Raw genomic sequence first — 20,010 nt, forward strand, 5'->3', positions numbered from 1 at the left:
TTGAACCACCAGCCTCCTGGTTAGCAGTCAAGTGCCTTAGCCTGCTTAGGCAAGTAATAACATGCAATAAATACCTGCTGAATAAATGAATCAACTGAATACCACTGCATGCATGAAGTCTTCCCCTATATTCCCCAGCAGAAAATGATTCTTCCCAAACTCCTTCAATTCTTTATCCTTAACTTTTTCATTCACTACATTTACGGGAGGAGCAAGAGATAAAGTAGAGATCCTTGCAAGCAAAGCTACTTGTTTCAGTAATTTTTGTTCTCTCTTCCAGAACCTAATTAATTCCTTGCCACTAGTAAGCTCTCAAATATCTGCTAAATAAATCAGAGTAACTCGAAATGCTAAAGTTCTACTATTCAATTCTTTTCCAGTTCCTTTTCCAATTGCAAACACTGTTGAGTAAACAAAACTGTACTCCACTCTGAGGCTCACAGAGGACTATTATTAGAGAAGTCAAGGCAGAATGGTTCAGAATCACACACAGGTATCCAGTGAAAGTTTTATTTCAGAAGCGAATAAATTGAGAATTTTCTACTTCTTACTGATTACTTCCAAAGGATGTATTTCCAAGGATATATTTATTAAATGCTATGTTATATATCCTATGATAAAAAATTAACCCACTGCCATTGACTCAATATTGACTCATAGCAATCCTATAGGACAGAGTAGAACTGCCCCGAGGCTGTCAAAGCTATAATTGTTTTTCTATTTTTATTTTTATTGTGATTTGGGTGAAAGTTTACAGACCAAATTAACTTTCCATACAGCAGCTCATACACACTTTGTCTCATGACATTGACTCCAATTTCCCACAATACAACAGCTCTCCTCCTTCTTCCTCCCCATAGTTACCTATTCCTTGTGTCCTTCCCTTCCATGCAGTCCTGCCCCACAAGCTGTCTCCCTGTGCATACACAGCCCTTCTACTCTCCCATGATTGATCTCTCCAAGGAGTGTATCTACCTAATGTAAATGTTCAGCTCATATGCCTGTCTTTTGTTCGGCTGGAAGCCACAGGAGTGGGTTCAATTCCAGACCTGAAGGGCAGCTAAGGGCCATAGTCCCAGTGGTTCCATTAGACTCTATCAGGCCAGCAAATCTGGTCCCCAACCCCTTTTTTGAAATGATTTTGAGTTTTGTTCCACATTGTTCTCTCAACCTGTCCAGGATTTCCTGCATATATTCCTTCTCTGAGTGATTGACAGCAGTAGCCAGGCACTATCTAGTTCTTCTGGTCTCATAGTCATATAGGCTGAGAATTGCATGGTGTACCAGTCACTTGGACTAATTGTTTCTATGTGACTTTGGTTTTCTTCATTCTTTTCTCTGGATGAGGAGAGACTCATTGTTGCATCTAGATGGCTGCTTGCAAACTTTTAAGATCCTAGTCACTGCTCGTCAAAGTAGGATGTGAAACAATGTTTTTGTGTAGTATGTTACTCCAATTGAGCTTGATGTCCCCTGCAATTATGGTCCTGAGCCCACTCACTCCCTCTGGGTAGCTGGCTGTGGCCAAGAAGTGACTACAACCTTGTCTCTTGTCAGCTCTACTTTATACCTGGGAATTCTTACAGAACGTACAAATACACTTGTGGAAACATTATCTGCCACCCCTATACATGGTCTGGGGCACACTCCCCCCTGCATAGACATACCTAATAGTTCAGCCTGTCTACCCATCTATCCACTCATAGATCAATGTTTAAGGCTATAAATTTTTATGGAATCAGAGTGCAATATTTTCTTTTGCAGAGCACTTGGTGGGTTCAAACAACCAACCCCACAGTTATCAGTTGAGAGCTTTAATGACTGCACCACCAAGGCTTCTTTATATCCTACGATACCAAAACCCACTGCTATCACATCAATTCTGACTCATAGTGGCCCTATGGAACAGAGTAGAACTATCCCATAGAGTTTCCAAGGATGTAAATTTACAGAAGACGACTACCTCATCTTTCTCCTGCAGAGCAGCGGGAACCACCAACTTTTTGGTTAGCAGTTGAATGCTTTAACCACTGCACCACCAGAGTTCCTTATATCTCATGATCACATTCCACTACAACCAACTTGATTTCAACTCATAGCAACCCTACAGGACTGAGCAAAACTTCCCCATACAGTTTCGAAGGCTATACATGTACAGAAACAGAGTGCCTAATCTCTCTACTGAAGAGTGGCTAGTGAGTTTCAAACCTTTAACCTTTTGATTAGGAGCAGAATGCTTTAACCACTATGCCACCAGAGCTCCTCATATCCTATTGTTGTTATGTGCCGTGAAGTACTATGATAACCCAAAAAACCAAACCCACTGCAACCAAGTCAAATTCTGATAGTGATCCCTGTAGGGTTTCCAAGGCTGTAAATCTTTACAGAAGCAGATTGCCTCATCCGTTTCCCATGGAGCAGCTGGTGAGTTCAAACTACCAACCTTTTGGTTAGCAGCTGAATGCCTTACTACAACACCACCAGAGTTCCTTTGTATCCTATGATTATTGTTGTTAGTTGCCATCTGTTGGCTACGAGTTGGCTCTGACTCGTAGTACGTTAGGTATGATTGAAAATAACATTGCCAAGTCCTCCACCAGCCTCACAATCCTTGCAGTGCTTGAGTCTCTCATTGCAGCCACTGTGTCAATCCATCTCACTGAGGGTCTTCTCCTTTTTTGCTGACCCTCTACTTTACCAAGCATGATATCCTTCTCCAGGGACTGGTCCCTTCTGACAACATGACCTATGAGAGAATCTAGTAAACACTGCTCAGCGTTCTCCATTTGCATTGTGTATATTGTCCACATATTAATAACAGGAAGATTTTATCAAAAACTGTTCTGCCTAAAGCACTCTAGTTAAGGCCAGCAATAATCTTATAAAATAGGAAACTGTAGCTCAGAGATATGAAATAAAATGTTTCGCATTTCAGAGCTGATATGGTTGCAGGAACAGGTACTGAATCCAGATGTGCTGGGGCTAAGGTACACATTCTCCCCTTTCCTTGGTGTTGCTTCCCTAACCCCAGTCACAGTTCTGCTAGTCAGTCTTTTAACTGCTAGTATTATAAGACACATATGCTTTGATTGTCTTTGAGCAAAGAAATTATTCCACTTTTAATTTTAGCACAATAAATTTTGTTTCCAAATGCTTTTTACTAAAATCCTACCTTAAGATTTTCTAATAGTATTTTTCATCAGTTAGTTTTAAAGTTCATTGGTTTATTGGCACCAATTCCACAAAACATTAGAATTTCAAATATTTTACCAAAAATTTCATACAAGTGTCATAAGGGTGACGATTTTTTAAGTGTCATTATTTACATCTAATGACATTTTAAATAAGTAATCTTCTGTATACCTAAATGATGGCATGAATACCCACTCGTGCTATTATAACATCTTGTATATTATATACAATAAAAATATTTCTTACCTGAATTATTCCATGCAGAATTAATGAATATGAGATATAATTCCCTCAGGTTAATCATAGTCTCTTGTTAGTAATTTCATTTGGTGGATTTTGTTTTTTTATATTTGCTTCTTTAAGTATTAAAAGTATAAACTGTGCTTTAGATTAGGATGGAGGTCAATTTATTAGATTCATAAACAGGAAAAAGAAATTATAAACTGAAAGGGAAAAGTTTAATGTAATAAGTGGATTAAAATTAACTTAGTATAATTATGAAGAGAATAAGCATATCTTTAAGGAATATAATTTCCATACCCCCAAAAAAAGCAACTCAAAAACACAACTAATGTTAAATTTAATTTAAAGCTTTGAAAGTTACTTAGAAGTTGTGCCTTTCAAGACATAGATTAGCCAAAATTATTCCAAGAAATATGTTCATCTAACCTTTGAGCTGGCACCTTATCCTGGCTATTCTCTGCCTTAAGACGTAGAAAGCTGCAAAACAAATGTCCAAAAAAAGAAATTCCAGATCTTTTCTCTGTAAGGAGGCTGGACTTGGGTATTTATCAACTTGTTACATTCCCGGAGACTTACACATAGTCAACTCTCAGTGCTTCTCTGAAACAAAAAAAAAAATCTAGGACATGTTTAAAATAGTAATTTTTAGTCACTATTTTGTTATTAAAAAACATTTTATAACAAAAATATTAACTAGTAATTGAAGTTATGCTATTCTCCTGTAATCCAAATTCATATTAAAATACTTCAGACCTTTTGTGACACTGTACCTTCCCATCCAATTTTTCATTTTTCAGAATATTACTTTTTAGTTCCTAGAGACAGTATCCTTTTATTTAAATTAGTGTTGGACAAAATATCTGAAAAAAAAAGTAAAACTTTTCATCAATTAATAACCAGACTAATATTTTTTAAATTGATACATCTTTACTTACCTGTTTCTTACATACTGTATATTCTTTTTTCTCTCCAATTTTGAGGAGGAAATATTAAGGTGTTTTTTTGTTTTGTATTTTTGTTTTGTTTTGTTTTTTAAGTATTTTAACCTTCCCATCCACGGCATTTTCTTCTTGCATGGCTGCTTTGGTTGTCAATAGCAATAAGAATTAACATGAAAGCTCAGCCATTTCATTTGAAGACACATAAATAACCCAGTTTGATGAAAGTAAAGGGAAGAAACTTGAAACACTACTGATAATGGTCAGTATTCAGACCAGCCTAGAGATCCCAGGGGTAAAAGAAGAGATGATTTTACTTCTCTTCTGGATCAAAGCCTTTCCTCTATAAAATATCCACTTTCCATTTTGATGCGCATTTTTGTATAATTTAAAATAAGGCAAATGAGGCCTTTGGGGGTGATGTGAAAAGAGAAAAAAAGTTTTAAGTCCAATTTGATTCAATCGAAGCAATAGTTTCTATTATTGATCCAGAATGATTGCTCTGTATTTTAAAAGCATACATTACTCTTACTTGTCATGTTGGTTAGATTTATAACAAAACAGTGTTTCATTTTATTGCTGTTGTTAATGTTAAGAGAACTCACCATGTCTTGATGTAGACACATTTCTTAAAACAGGATAATGAAATAGATCCTATTTCAATCTAAGCAAAAAACTGAAAATAAATCGAAGCATAAAAACAAATTCCATTCTGGATCACATATTAAGAAAACTGTTTATGACTATGGTCATGCATAAGAAGGAAAAATATAAAAGGATACCATTTCTTTAGTATTCTTCAATAGCCAATTTTGAATATCTGATTTATCAGGGAAAATATTTCAAATGCTTTTAAAGCAAAGGTAAACAACTCTATAAAGAATAGCAAACATCATTATTTTCTAATGTTGCATTAGTACTCAAGCAGCCAAGCAGTTCTATATAATCTATTTTCTTCTTATAATATCTTAAAGGTGGATCACATTTTTCTATTCAACATAATATGTCAACACATACAGATTCAGTAAATTTTATTATCTCAATAGGGATACCTCTTAAACAAAACCTCTACCATAAAATTTTAGCCAATAACCTACACCAACTGAAATTTGCATCTTTAAAACTACACAGAACTGCATTTTAAATCAGAGCAATGTTAAACCTGGAAGAGATGACTTCCAAGAAGCTTCTGGAGTCAATTCTCCTTTGATGCATGAGGATATTTTCACAGGCAGCCATCACAATTGTGAAAGTTACAAAAGATAAATGCCCAACACGCATCTTTTGTGGTATTATAATCCCCACCAAAGTAGGAAGCACTAAAATAGGATTCATTAACAGCATATAATAAATATAGAAATGTCTGCTTCATTTTCTCTTGATAATTCGTTTCTCTACAGCCACGGTAAGGTGGTCACAATAGTAAATGCATGCAACATTGCCAGCAAAGCCACTCAGTTACGGTTTACAACTCCAGAGCCTGTCCAAGAATCACTACTTCAGTTCATCTAAAGATTCCCAGTGATATTATGTGCTTTACTTGGTGTAGTTAAAAATAATAAGGACTCTGATGATTTCATGAAATCATGGCTCATATAAACCAGACAAACTAAACTATTTGGGGATTACTTTTTTTCCTCTCCTGTTAAGCACAGGTTTACAGATTTGGAGCCAATTCTGGGTTTTAGACACTGTTAAAGCAAATGAGGGATAAGAAACCTCAAGGAACTGTACCCTCTTATTATGCAAAAGTACCCCTATCTTCTGGGGTAGAGTTTAACTTACTATAAAGAATTTTAAAATGTCTGAATGTTGGACCAAGCATACTTCTGAAAAGAAAATAATGAAATTCCATAGACTAAGATGACCTTCTCAGCTACAAGACCCAGACTGGAGTCACACAGCCTCATGAGCAAACAGAGACAAGACACATGAGCCTCCTTACAAGTAATAAACGCCAGGTACATGCATGAAAGAAAAAGGTCCTCCCCAACACTGTCCTTCTACCTTCCAACACTAACCTTCAGTAATAACTCTAAAAAGTCTCCATTTCTCAACCTTAAATTTTGTGCTTTATTTCTCATCATCAGGAGTTTTTATTTTCCTGGCAGACTCTATTCACAGAAACTATGCAACTCTGGACATTATAACACTAACCTTGAGGACAAGAGACTCTAGGAATGACACTGTGAGTAAAAATGGAGATGATTCCTACTTTCAGTCCACTTTTTTACAAGCACTGAAGCTACAGAAGAGTTCTTCAGACCTCAGCACAGGGTCTGGATAGACAGACCATTTAGCAAATCTGCAAATTCTCTCTTAATAATATTAAAACTTTTTCCCAAGAAGTAACTGTTTCACAAAACACTTACACTATTGTTACTAAACTAAAATATGCACTGGAGTGCTTTAATTCTTGTTCATACCTACACACTAATGTACAATAATCTTTTAATTCAACAATATTTTAAAACTCAATCCAGGGGACAAAGTGCCTTGAAATCATGATTCTCTAGGTGAAACACCACAAAATATTTGATTGTGACTATGTACTTGGGACAATTAACCAGTAGAAACTATTAACATAGTAAATGTATGCAGTATAAAATCAATTATGAACACTCATGTACATTTTTTAAAAGTTGAGCAAGTAAGCACAGGCTGTGATTTGTGTTTTTCTATTAATCATCAACAGTGTTGCTATTCGTTGTCATGTAAACAACTGGCAGATAATTATCAAATGTCATTATAAGATAACTCTAAAATAAAATAGGAGGTACCAAAGGATTTGGAAAAATATTTGGAGTGGCAGAAAATGTGTATTTGGAAAATCTGTCCATGGAGTTAGTTCCTGTGAATTTAGTACCAAAACTTTTGGCTATATGAGGACCTTCAATAAAAACTGAATTTGAGAATTAACTGTTTATAAAAAGTAAGCCAACATCTACTGTAAAACAACCTTCTTTTGGCAAAGTAAGCATAAATTCAGGAATTTCTAATTATTTCTTCCTTCTGTGCACATTAGCACAATTTAAACTGTAGTGGACACATTTCCTAAAATTTCGTATTAAGTCATATTTCAAAAGGCCCTACCCTTGTGATCTGATGATGTTATAATAAGAAAACAATGTCAGTTCTAGAGAACTTATGTCATTAATCTACCAGGTCAGGTAACTACTAACCAGCTGCTACTAAGTTGAATCCAACTCATGGAGACCCCATGTAGGCTCCATAGGATTCTCAATGGAGACCTTTTGGAACCCAATCACCAGGCCTGTCTTCCAAGAAGCCTCTGGATGGGTTTGAACCATCAATCTTTTGGTTAGTAGGCAAGCATTCAGCTGTTTGCTGCAGCCAAGATGAATGTAGATTCTACATTAATCTACAGAATAGTTAAAGAGATTTTGACCAAATGAAATGTTTAGTTTTAATATTTATTTCAAACTTGTTATCCACATGCAAATCATCTATGGCAAATCCTTATTCTCAAATTAGCTCTCTGCTGGTATCTACTAACTACCAAGGTAGTCTCCAGGTTTAGTTAATGTATGTGTTAATACATGGCAGAAAATGAGGGCTTCTGAATAAAATATAATTAAGGAAAACCTATTTCTTCTCTAAAACCAAATATTATATAAATAATACTATATATGTGGTCATTCCTACCTCTTCTTCCTTCCACTAGCGTTAAGAATAAAGGGGCTTAACAGTGTTTCATCACCAAATTAAAACTAAAATTCTTGATGTGGTTGGTGTTGTTAGGTACCATTGAGTCTGCTCTGACCACAGAGACCCCATGCACCACAGAACAGAACACCGCCTAGTCCTGCACCATCCTCACAATTTTGCTATACTTGAGCCTATCATTGCAGCCACTGTGTCAATCCACCCTGTGCAGGCCTTCTGCTTTTTGCTGACCCTCCATTTTACCAAGCATGATATCCTTCTCCAGGAAATGGTCCCTTCTGACAGCATGACCGAAGTAAGTGAGACGAAGTCTGGCTATTCTCACTTCCAAGGAGCATTTTGGCTGTACTTTTTCCAGGATAGATTTGATATTTAAACAAACAAACAAAAAGAAACCAAACTCACTGCCATCAAGTTGAATACGACTCATAGCGACCCTCCCTTCCGTTTCTGAGGTGGTATCTCTGTGGAAGTAGATTGCCCAATTTTCCTTCCAAGGAGTGGCTGGTGGGTTTGGTACCACCAGCCTTCTGGTTAGCAGTCAAATGCCTCAGGCACTATGCCACCACAGCTTCCAAATAGCATCCACAAAATAATATTCAATGAACACATAGATGCCTGTCAATACCTGACCACATATCTAAATGCTTTATCATAGCTGGGCTGTTACATACTTCCTTTCCTGGCTTTATTAGGAATTTATTATGACCATGGTTATCTGTTTAATTATGTACTAGTAGAAATTATGATGAAATCATAAAGTGTAAAAACAATCTTGAGTACTTTAAAATAGAAAACATCTACATTTGATTATTCCTTAATAAACTCTATACCTTGAAACAGACCTCTTTTTCTGTAAGTAACTTAGTGTAAATTTTGCAGCTAATTTGCCCTGCCAGGTTTAAGAAGGTGCTCTATGAGCTTAGGTCTATGCTAGTACTTTTATATAGTTACATTCAGTGATTAAAATCACTCTGTTTTTCAGGCCAAAATATCTTTGTGGACTGCTCATTTATTGCTTTCCAGGAAAAGTGGAAGATATTGGCAATGCCAACTCCTCAATTCTCTCTAGATTGATCTATGGTGGCACATAAGAGCTTAGATTCTTGACTTGTGCTAGTCTCTGGGGAAAGGTATTGAAAGTCTTTCTCTGTGCTTCTCCCAAAGGAAGTAGCATGTACTGGATTAGTGCATGAGTTAAGCCACCTTTTCTAGGATGGCTGTGACTTCTGAGAGATGTTCCTTGTGCATATGTGTAGCAGAGCTTCAGGTTCCACTGCTTCTGGAGCCTCGAGAATACATGAAAATCAATTCTTCCTCACATCCCAATTCAAGAAGTGAGACTTAAGTTTGCGTACTGCATGATGAAATGAAGAAATGCTTCCCATAGACTGTCCTTTGAGTCTATTCAGGCCTAAGGGGCTTAGGATAATGTAGCATTCCAAAAGACTCAGCTGAATTAAGGTAACAATTAGAGGTGACTTTGGCTCCTTTGTACACCTATAAAATCAGGAAGTTTTTGGGAAATGAGTGCTGGTCAAGAGCAGGATTCAGGTGTTCTTGGGTTTACTGGCCTGTATTCCATATATCCAACCACTCACCTGTCTATTTATCGTATTATGGTAGCTTGCATGTTGCTGTGAGGCTGGAGGCTATACTACTGGTATTTCAAATACCAACAGGGTCACCCATGGTGGACAGGTTTCAGTGGAGCTTCTAGACTAAGAAAGACTGAGAAGAAGGATGGGACCATCCACTTCTGAAAAAGTTGGCCAATGAAAACCTTATGAATAGCAGTGAAACACTGTCTTATATATTACAGGGAAACTTTATGAATGTCTTGAAACATTGTCCGATATAGTGCCAGAAGATAAGCTCACAGGTTAAAAGGCACTCAGAATATGACTAGGGAAGAGATGCCTCCTCAAAGTAGAGTCAACCTTAATGACATGGATGGAGTAAAACTTTTGGGACCTTCATCTGTCTATGGGACATGACTCAAAATGGGAAGAAACCTCTGCAAACACCCATTAATAATCAGAATGTGGAAGGTATAAAGTATGAATCTAGGAAAATTGGAAGTTGTAAAAAATAAAATGGAATGCATAAAGATCAATATCCTAGGCATTAGTGAGCTGAAATGGACTGGTATTGGCCATTTTGAATTAGAAAATCATATGGGGTCTTCAATGACAAATGGAAGAAGAATGGTAGAATATTCATCATCAAAAAGAATGTTTAAAGATCTGTCTTAAAGTCCAATGCTGTCAGTGATAGGATAGTATCTATATTCCTACAAAGAAGACCAGTCAATACTATTATTCAAATTTACACACTAACCACTAAAGCCAAATATGAAGAAATTGAAGATTTTTACCAACTTCTACAACCTGAAATTGACCTATAATTGATTATTACAGGTGACTGAAGTGAGAAAATTGGAAACAAAGAAGAAGCATTGGTAGTTGGAAAATATGGCTTTGGTGATAGATATGACACAGGAGATTGTATAATAGAATATTACAAGACTAATGACTCATTCATTGCAAATACCTTTTTTTCAACAACATGAACAGAGGCTATACACATGGACCTCACCAAATGGAATACACAGAAATCAGATTGACTTTCACATCTGTGGGAAGACATGATGGAGAAGCTCAGTATCTTCAGTCAAAACAAGGCCAGGAGCTGACTGCAGAAGAGACCATTAATTGCTCATATGCAAGTTCAAGTTGAAGCTGAAGAAAATTAAAACAAGTCCATGAGAGCCAAGATATGACCTTGACAGCATCCCACCTGAATTTAGAGACCATCTGAAGAACATATTTGGCTCACTGAACACCAAGATCAAAGACCAGACAAATTGTAGGATGACATCAAGAACCTGATACATGAAGAAAGCAATACGTCATTAAAAAGATGTTGTTGTTGTTGTTATTTGCCGTCGAGTCAGCCCCGACTCATAGTGACCCCTCCTTGGGTTTCCGAGGCAGTATCACTATGGAAGTAGGATTGCCCAACCTTCCTTCCGAGGAGTGGCTGGTGGGTTTGAACCGCCAGCCTTCTGGTTAGCAGCCAAGTGCCTTAGGCACTATGCTACCAGAGTAAAAAGATAGGAAAGGAAAAAAGGGCCAAAATGGACATCAGAAGAGACTCTGAAACTTGCTCTTAAACAGAGAGTAGCTAACACGAATGGGAGAAATGACAAGATAAAAGTGCAGAACAGAAGATTTCAAAGAGCAGCTTGAGAAGATAAAATCAACTATTATAATGAAATGTGCAAAGATCTGGAGTTAGAAAACCAAAAGGTAAGAACAGGCTTGGCATTTCTCAAGCTGAAAGAACTGAAGGAAAAAAATTCAAGCCTCAAGTTGCAATACTGAAAGATTCTATGGGCAAAATATTAAATGATGCAGGAAATATACAAAGAAGATGGAAGGAATACAGAGAGCCATTGTACCAAAAAGAACTGTTGATATTCATCCATTTCAGGAGGTGGCATATGATCAAGAACCAATGGCATTGAAGGAAGAAGTCAAAGATGCACTGAAGGCATTGGTGAAGAACAAGGCTCCAGGAATTGACGGAATATCCTTTGAGATGTTTCAACAAACAGATGCCACACTGGAGGTACTCACTCATCTATACCAAGAAATTTGGAAGACAGCTACCTGGCTAACTGACTGGAAAAGATCCATATTTTTACCCATTCCAAAGAAAGGTGATCCCCCAGAATGTGGAAATTATGAAACAATATCATTAATATCACATGCAAGTAAAATTTTGCTGAAGATAATTAAAAGATGGTTGCAGGAGTTTATTCACAGGGTGCATCAAGAAATTCAAGATGGATTCAGAAAAGGATGTGGGATTCAGAAGAACGAGGGATATCATTGCTGATGTCACATGTATCTTGGCTGAGAGCAAAGGATACCAGAAAGATGTTTACCTGAGTTTTACTGACTACGCAAACACATTTGACTGTGTGGAACACAACAAATTATGGATAACATTATTGTTTTGGTTACTTCATGCTGCTCTGAGAGGAATATACCACAAATGGGATGGCTTTAACAAACAGGAGTTTACTCTTTTACAATTTTGGAGGCTAGAAGTCTGAGTTCAAAGTGCCAAGATCTAGGGGCTAGGTGAAAGCCCCTCAACCTTGGGCTTCTGCTCTGCTCCTGCTCCCACCCACTGAATCTAGAGGCTTTTCCTCACTCAGGCAATTGCTAGCTGCTGAGGCTGACAAATCCAAGATTGACAAGTAAAAAGACACTGTCCTTATAATACCAAACAACAAGGCAGGCCACTAATTCAAGTCCAGAAAAAGTCCCAACATCGGCAGGACATGGCACGATGCTGAACAACAAACAACTGGGCTACATGCACAGTTCAAGTGTGCCAAAACCTGAAGACATTTCTCAAAGTTGCTTCTATGTACTGGAAGCAGCCCACATCCCTAAAGCAGCTACTCAGCTGCTTCAAAAGATTCCACCATGGAGTTAATCACCAATCTCACCATGGGAAATAACTATATCCAATTGCTTGGCCAGTCAACCAGGCCCAGCCAAGTTGACATAGCACCTTAACTACCACAATTGTGAAGAATGGGAATCAGAGAACACTTAATTGTGCTCATGAGGAACCTGTACATAGACCAAGAGGCTGTCATTCAAATAGAATAAGGGGATACTGCATGGTTTAAAATTAGATAGGCTGTGTGTCAGGGCTGTATCCTTTCACCATATTTATTCAATCTGTATGCTGAGCAAATACTCCAAGAAGCTGGACTATAAAGAAGAACAGGGCATCAGGATTGGACGGAAACTCACCAACAACCTGTGATACACAGATGACACAACTGTGCTTGCTGAAAGTGAAGATGACTTGAAGCACTTACTGATAAGGATCAAAGACTACAGTCTTCACCGTGGATTACACCTCACCATAAAGTAAACAAAAATCCTCACAACTGGACTGATAAGCAACATCACAATAAATGGAGAAAAGATTGAAGTTGTCAGAGATTTCGTTTTGCTTGGATCCATAATGAACACCCATGGAAGCAGCAGTCAAAAAATCAGAGATGGTATTTCACTGGGTAAATCTGCTGCAAAAGACCTCTTCAAGGTACTAAGCAGCAAAGATGTGTCTTTGAAGGCTAAGGTGAGCCTAAGCCAAGCTATGGTATTTTCACTTGCCTCAAAAACATCTGAAAGCTGGACCATGAATAAGGAAGACCAAGGAAGAATTGATGTCTTTAAATTGCAGTATTGGTGAAGAATAGTTAAATACCATGGACTGCCAGAAAAATTAACACATCTGTCCTGGAAGAAATGCAGCTGGAATTCTTCTTGGAAGCAAGAATGGCCAGACTTCATTTCACCTATTTTGGTCATGTTGTTAGAAGCGACAGTTCCCGGGAGAAGGATATCATAATTGGTGAAGTGGAAGGTCAACAAGAAAAGGCAAAGGCCCTCAATGAGATGGATTGACACCATGGCTGCAATGATGGGCTCAAGCATAGCTGGGATGGTCAGGATGGTGCAAAACCAGGCAGTACTTCCTTCTGTTGTACCTAAGGTCTGTATGAGCCAGAGCTGACTCAACAGGCATAACAACAACAACAGCAGCAGCATTCCATATATCAACATAAGTATGATAAATGATGGTTAAAGCACATGTGCATGGAAATGTATAAATACACTGCAAAAGTGGGATGAGTTTACATACCATGTGCAAATTCAATTAATACAAAATGCTGTATTTATAATCAATACAAAGATAGTACCTCACTATAAAATTGATACAAAAAATTTCTCTCACTGATTTCTTTGAAGAACTCCCTTACATGGGAGCATGCTGTTGTTAGGTGCCTTCGAGTTGCCTCCAACTTATGGTGGCCCTACGTAAAACAGAACAAAACACTGCATGGTTCTGCATCAGCCTCACAATCCTTGCTATACCTGAGTCCATCGTTGCCCACTGTGTCAGTCCATCCCCTTTTGTGATGACCCTCTACTTTACCAAGCATGATATCCTTCTTCAGGGAATCATCCCTTCTGACAACATGACCAAAGTAGGTGAGACAAAACCAGGCCATAGAGAACACCCATCTGTACTACATTCACAATGCCACTGGATACCAACTCCATCAACAGAGTGATCTTTAAAATATAAGGACTGGCCGTTAGTCAATAATGCAGTAAACTTTGTTGTTGTTGTTGTTATGTGCCGTCGAGTTGGACCTGACTCATAGCAGCCCCTCCTTGGGTTTCCAAGGCAGTATCAACCTCCCTTCTGAAGAGTGGCTAGTGGGTTTGAACCGCCAGCCTTCTGGTTAGTGCCTTAGGCTCCATGCTACCAGAGCTCCTCAATAAACAATAGGACTTCATTAGAGATTATAACTTGCAACTGCTTTGTCTAACTTGGAATTATCCATTCAAAGCCCACCCAACATAGCTAAATCAAACTGAATCGACAGAATATACTTCGTGTTTGCTAAGCTATACATAGATTAGGTTGCCAGGGACTGCACTTTACAGCAATGCTTTCATCTCATGTTGAAGGTCCTCCTGTGAAACAGTTTTATAAAATCTACCACTTTCTTCATAATAGAAATGTTGCTGAGGGCCCTTCTATTCATTCATTAACTCTCACTTATATAAAGGACCACAAAATGTCTTATTTCAGAACTACATGCAGGAAAATGCTTTATTTTCCCCAAATAACTGGTTTTCTTTTTCCCTAACAAACATGAATTACATGAGCAATAATATTTACCCTTTTCTTGTGGCTACCCGAAACTAAGAGTCAAATTTGTAAAACATTTTTCAGATGCCATGGCTCAAACATCTGCTAATTAATAATTCTCATCTCAACATCTTCTTTTCTTCTTTTTAGTCCCCTTCTAGCTTTTGTTAATTCTATTTTCTTATTTTATTGTATTCATTCCTAGAAGCCACTTCAAATCCTTCCTCAAACAAGGCAGGGCACAAATAGAAAAAGTAAAAATCAATTCTATTGATCTTTTAAAGGTTCGTCTAAAGAATAAAAAATAGAAAGTGACTGGTCAGAGATTTCCATTCAGATTTAGTTATTAGTTATTCTTTCTTGATGTACATATTTTATATAAGATATTTTATAACAACAAAATGAGAGCTTTTCAATTATTGTACTAATATAGAGCCCCTTTGTTTCTACAATTCCTCCACATCTAAACGTTTATAACAGTGATAATGAATATATAAAGATATTCATTTTTTTGCAAAAAAAACAAAACTTTTTGCAAAAACAGCATTGGAAAAAAACCTTACATATCCATAAATGGAGGTTATTTAATTATAATACAGCCATACAATTGTGTACTTTGCATCCATTTAAAAGAATGAGTTTGGTTTCATGTGTTAACAACAGTCTCCAAAATGTAATGTTTTATGATATGAAAAGAAGTATGTGGAATAGTTTATACCTCATGCTATTATTTGTACAAAAAGTAATATTTTTGGAAATGCTTAGAAATTTCTGTAATAGTGGTTGCCTGATGAGGGTTGGAATTTGGTAACAGGGAAACAGGAAAGTTAGAAAGGCTTACCTTCATGTGTGTATGTGTCAAAAATAAAACTAAGTATGTAATGGAAATAAAAATAAGAATGGACTGACAAACAAAAAATATGTGCTACTACATTTCTACATTTTTTTTAAGTATTTTGTTACAACAGTGTTTTAATATTTTCCACAAACCTTTTTATGGTAACATATCCCCAAATTTCTAATTCAGATTCCAAAATTCTCACATGTCCCTTTGTAATAGACCAGGAGTCTAGTAAAACAATATTATATGTATATATTATTTTTTTGAATTGTGGTATTGGTATAGAATATTGAAAATACCATGAACTGACAAAATAAACAAATCCATCTTGGAAGAAGTGCAGCCAGAATGTTCCTTAGAAACAAGAAGTTCAGACTTCATTCATCTCTTGTACTTTGGTCATGTAGTCAGAACTGACCAGTCCCTAGAGAAGGATATCATTCTAGGTAAAGCAGAGTGTTGGCAAAAAAGGGGAAGACGCTTGAGGAAGTGGATTGATACAGTGGCTACAATGATGGGCTCAACCATAGCAGTTTGTGAGGATGACACAGGACCAGGTGTTTTGTGCTATTGTACATAGGGTCGCCATGAGTTGGAGCTGACTCAATGGCACCTAACAAAAAGAACAACAAACTATAGATAATAAACAATTAACAAATTAAGCAATTCCTAAAAGAGATCATAAGTCTTTCTTACAAGTTACAAGGACCCAACATCCATAAAAAGTAGATAAGTGATGGGCAGTGAACTAAGGGGAGTAACAGAGACCCCATCAAAATGGACAAATCTCACCTCACCCTCCCAATATCAACCAGTTGCTTCTGGCCCAGGAAGAAAGCAGATAAAAGAGGGGGCAAAGAGACTTTCACTAACTTGTAAGAGAGTTCTCTTGGGAAAAAATAGGGATCAGAGCATTTTAGAACCAAACAACAGGTCAGATTCTGTATATGGGATTGCCAGATCCCTGTCAGCATTACAATCCAGTCTCTCCCATTACCTACTTACTGAACAATTATGGAACAAAAAACAAACTATTGTTGACCAAAATCACAAATGTCATTTTACCACTTCTAAAACTTCATCCTGTAAAAATATTAGCACACATGCAAAACAAAACATAAGTTCAAGGTTATTTATTTTATAATCTCTTGATTTAGCAAAAGATAATAATCAGTATAAATGCCCACCAGCAGGGGACTGGCTAATAAATTATGGGATGCCATGTAATGGAATATTGTAAATCCATGAAAAAGTGGAGTCTCTTCAAGTGCTGATGATATAGAATGGCCTTAAAGAAGTATTATTAAGAAAGAAAAAAACAAGGTGCACAATAGTGTGTATAGTATACTTCCATTTGTATAAAACAGGTGGGGGAAGAAGATATATAGGAATTTGCCCATAAATGTGTAAAGCATTTCTGGAAGACATCCAAGAAATGATAATACATATTGACTGTGAGAAGGGTAACTTGGAAGCAAAAGAGATAAATGTATTATCTATTACGAAATAGGTAGCTCTGGTGGCATAGTGCTAAGGCATTTGACTGCTAACCAGAAGGCTGGCAGTTCAAACCCACCAGCCACTTCTCAGAAGGAATCTACTTCCATGGAGATACTGCCATGAAAACCTAAGGAGGAGTCGCTCTGAGTTGGAATCAACTTGATGGCAGTGAGGTTTTTTTTTTTTTAGTTTATTACAAAATAAATAACTTTTAAAAAAGACTTATGGGAAAAGCCCTACAAAATGAGTAGGAAAAGAACAAAAGTATCTGTGTGGAGTTGGGGAGCTAGTGAGAGTTAGGCCATCAGAACCTTTTCTCCTCCCACTTTCTCAGCAAAATGATGAGCACCAAGCTTCAGCGATGACTTTCTTTCCTCACTCACTGAAAGATATAGCATGGAATCACTCAAAACCACAGGATTATCACCTTAAAAGCATGCAGTTTATTCAACTGATTGAAAGTGAACATAACAGGAACTCTACAATATATTTGCTATAGCAGGAGGGGAAAAAAGTTTACATTTATGAAAGATTATCAAAAAATCTCCAAGTAGCAAATGCAGTGTTGTTTCTGGGGCCAAGAGCCCCATTGGTGCCAATGCGTCCGTGTGTGCGTACATGCATGCGTGTATGTGTGTGTGTGTATGTGTGCCCATGTGCATGTGTGCATGTGAGCCTTCAGGCATCATATCACTGAGGCAGGGGTTTGGAGGCAGATCTAGCAGCTGAACTTTCAGAGACTAGAGTGCTTCCCGTGACTTGGCCTGACTTCCCAGTTTGAGAGGTACTAGGATTTCTAATCCTGCCTGGATTAACTTTATGAGGGGATCTTGGAAATTAGTAGATATTAACAGTATTATATAAAGATCAGTTCTAATGGAGAAGAAGATTGAAAGAATTAAAAGTAATTTCATTGAAATTTAACTTTGAAGATTCCACATACCCAACAAATGCCTGTTTTAAAAGGTCAAACTTCTTGAACATTGATTTTATTTTGAAATCTGCATTCCAAGACCACTTGAAGTTACCCAAAGTACATGGTATTCTTAAATATCCTTTTGAAGGAAAGTAGTTGTTGTAAGGGCTACAAATGAACACTTGCCATCTAAAGTGAAACTTTTCTATTCTTCTATTCAGATAGTCTATTCAGCATTAGATAAACTACATTTAGGTTGTCTAGAGTACAACCCTCTCTAGACCGCCAGTTACTCCTAGAGCACAAATGATTGTATAGGTATTAAAAAGTTGCTTTATGTATTAAATCTGGATTCATGTTCAATGAAAGTGTCAACAGTTGTTGACTATAAATGGAAAGGTGTTCACAAGAATAATCTCTTTGTTGGGAAGAACACTGTGGATGGTCTTCAAACCAGAGATTCTAATCTTTTCAATATACTCTTGGTTATTTTAAAGAAAGTGTTCAAAATTTACATGGCTAAAATGGAGCTTTCTAAATTCAGTTAGGAGTAAGAAATGAAACATGAAACACATATATTTCATTAACTAAATATCAAAATTATCTGCTTAAACTAAGTCTTTGCAGCTGAAAGGTAGAAAAAAATGAATTATCTGCTCATTTTTCTTTCCAGTGGTCCACAATCATTAGCTAGTAATATACATTATCTAACTAAAATTGCTTTTATTGTATCTTATTTAACAACTCCAAAATACTTCAGAATCAATAACTATTTCTTGGTTACCATGTTGCACTAACCTATGAGTTTATCTAATGCTGAATAGACTATCTGAATAGAAGAATAGAAAAGTTTCACTTTAGATGGCAAGTGCTCATTTGTAGCCCTTACTAACTTCAGAAAGGAGGTAGAAGGAAATAAGGTTCAGAACTAATAAAGCAAAGTCAAGCCCATGGTGCAGGTTTTACATTATTCTAATATCTCTGTAAGAAACAGTGCAAAACAGCTATATTTTTCCTGATTTAGGGATAAATAATACAAACCATCCCAATTCACATAATTTCCTTAGAAACCACAAATTGCTTACTGACAGACAAAATACTCAGAAACTGAATAGCTTTGTTGGAACTGGAACCAGTTGTATTTTGAATTTTTCTTCACAGCTCCATAAACTGCTTTCAACAAAAATGTTATTGTCATAAGCCACAGATACAGCCAAATCTCCAAGTGAACAGAGAGACTATATCTAGATCCTATATATGCTCTCCTACATTAAGGAAGTTCTCAGATGGTGTTAGAGCTAGAATGTACTTTAGAAATCAGCTTGTAAAAAGAAAATTACAACTGAGAAATGTTAGAGAACTAATCAGGTGCAAAAGTTAGAATGTAAATCCAGTTCTCCCCAAGCTGTCTAGTGCTTTTTGTTAACAATTGTTTCCATTCCATACATAGCTTTTTAAAATAAAATATACAATCTTAATTATAAAGGTCTCTATTTGGTAGGAAAAGAGAAACCATTAATATAATTAAAATGAAATGTACATTGAGATGATGGAAAAATTAAGGAACAGAATAATGACAGAGCAAAAAACAAATATTTTGTGATGATCCCTGAGTGATGATGGGACTGTGTGTTGTTGTGTAACCATCAGTGTATGAACATATTAAGCAAATTTCACCTTAAAGAGACATATCCATAGTCAATAAAACTTAAGCCCAAGACAATTAGATGATTGGCTTTTGAATTTTCATGATGCCAGAAATCCATTTGAGGGAAGAATACAAAACAAAAAATCAAAGAACAGAAAGAAGCCAAAACTATGAACCATAACAGAACTATGAAAACACAATCTGCCTTTTTCTGGAATAGGTCATATCTTCCTCAGCAGGGCAGAAACATTGGGATAGAGAGCTGGAATGGGAAGGAAGCAGGAGA

At 36.8% G+C, this 20,010-nt stretch overlaps 1 protein-coding gene across 1 annotated transcript in view; it reads right to left on the minus strand.

The window, feature by feature from the left end:
- The window catches only part of NPNT (nephronectin), a 94,481-nt gene that overhangs the window by 67,745 nt on the left and 6,726 nt on the right, over nt 1–20,010 (minus strand). Inside the window, exon 3 of the mRNA XM_007948298.1 lies at nt 3,862–3,912. Coding sequence (XP_007946489.1) covers nt 3,862–3,912 — 51 coding nt within the window. The remainder of the gene's footprint in view (nt 1–3,861; nt 3,913–20,010) is intronic.

The sequence above is a fragment of the Orycteropus afer genome, unplaced genomic scaffold (assembly GCF_000298275.1).
Source record: "Orycteropus afer afer isolate SDZICR_OR568_19922 unplaced genomic scaffold, OryAfe1.0 scaffold00211, whole genome shotgun sequence".
Classification (NCBI taxonomy): domain Eukaryota; kingdom Metazoa; phylum Chordata; class Mammalia; order Tubulidentata; family Orycteropodidae; genus Orycteropus; species Orycteropus afer.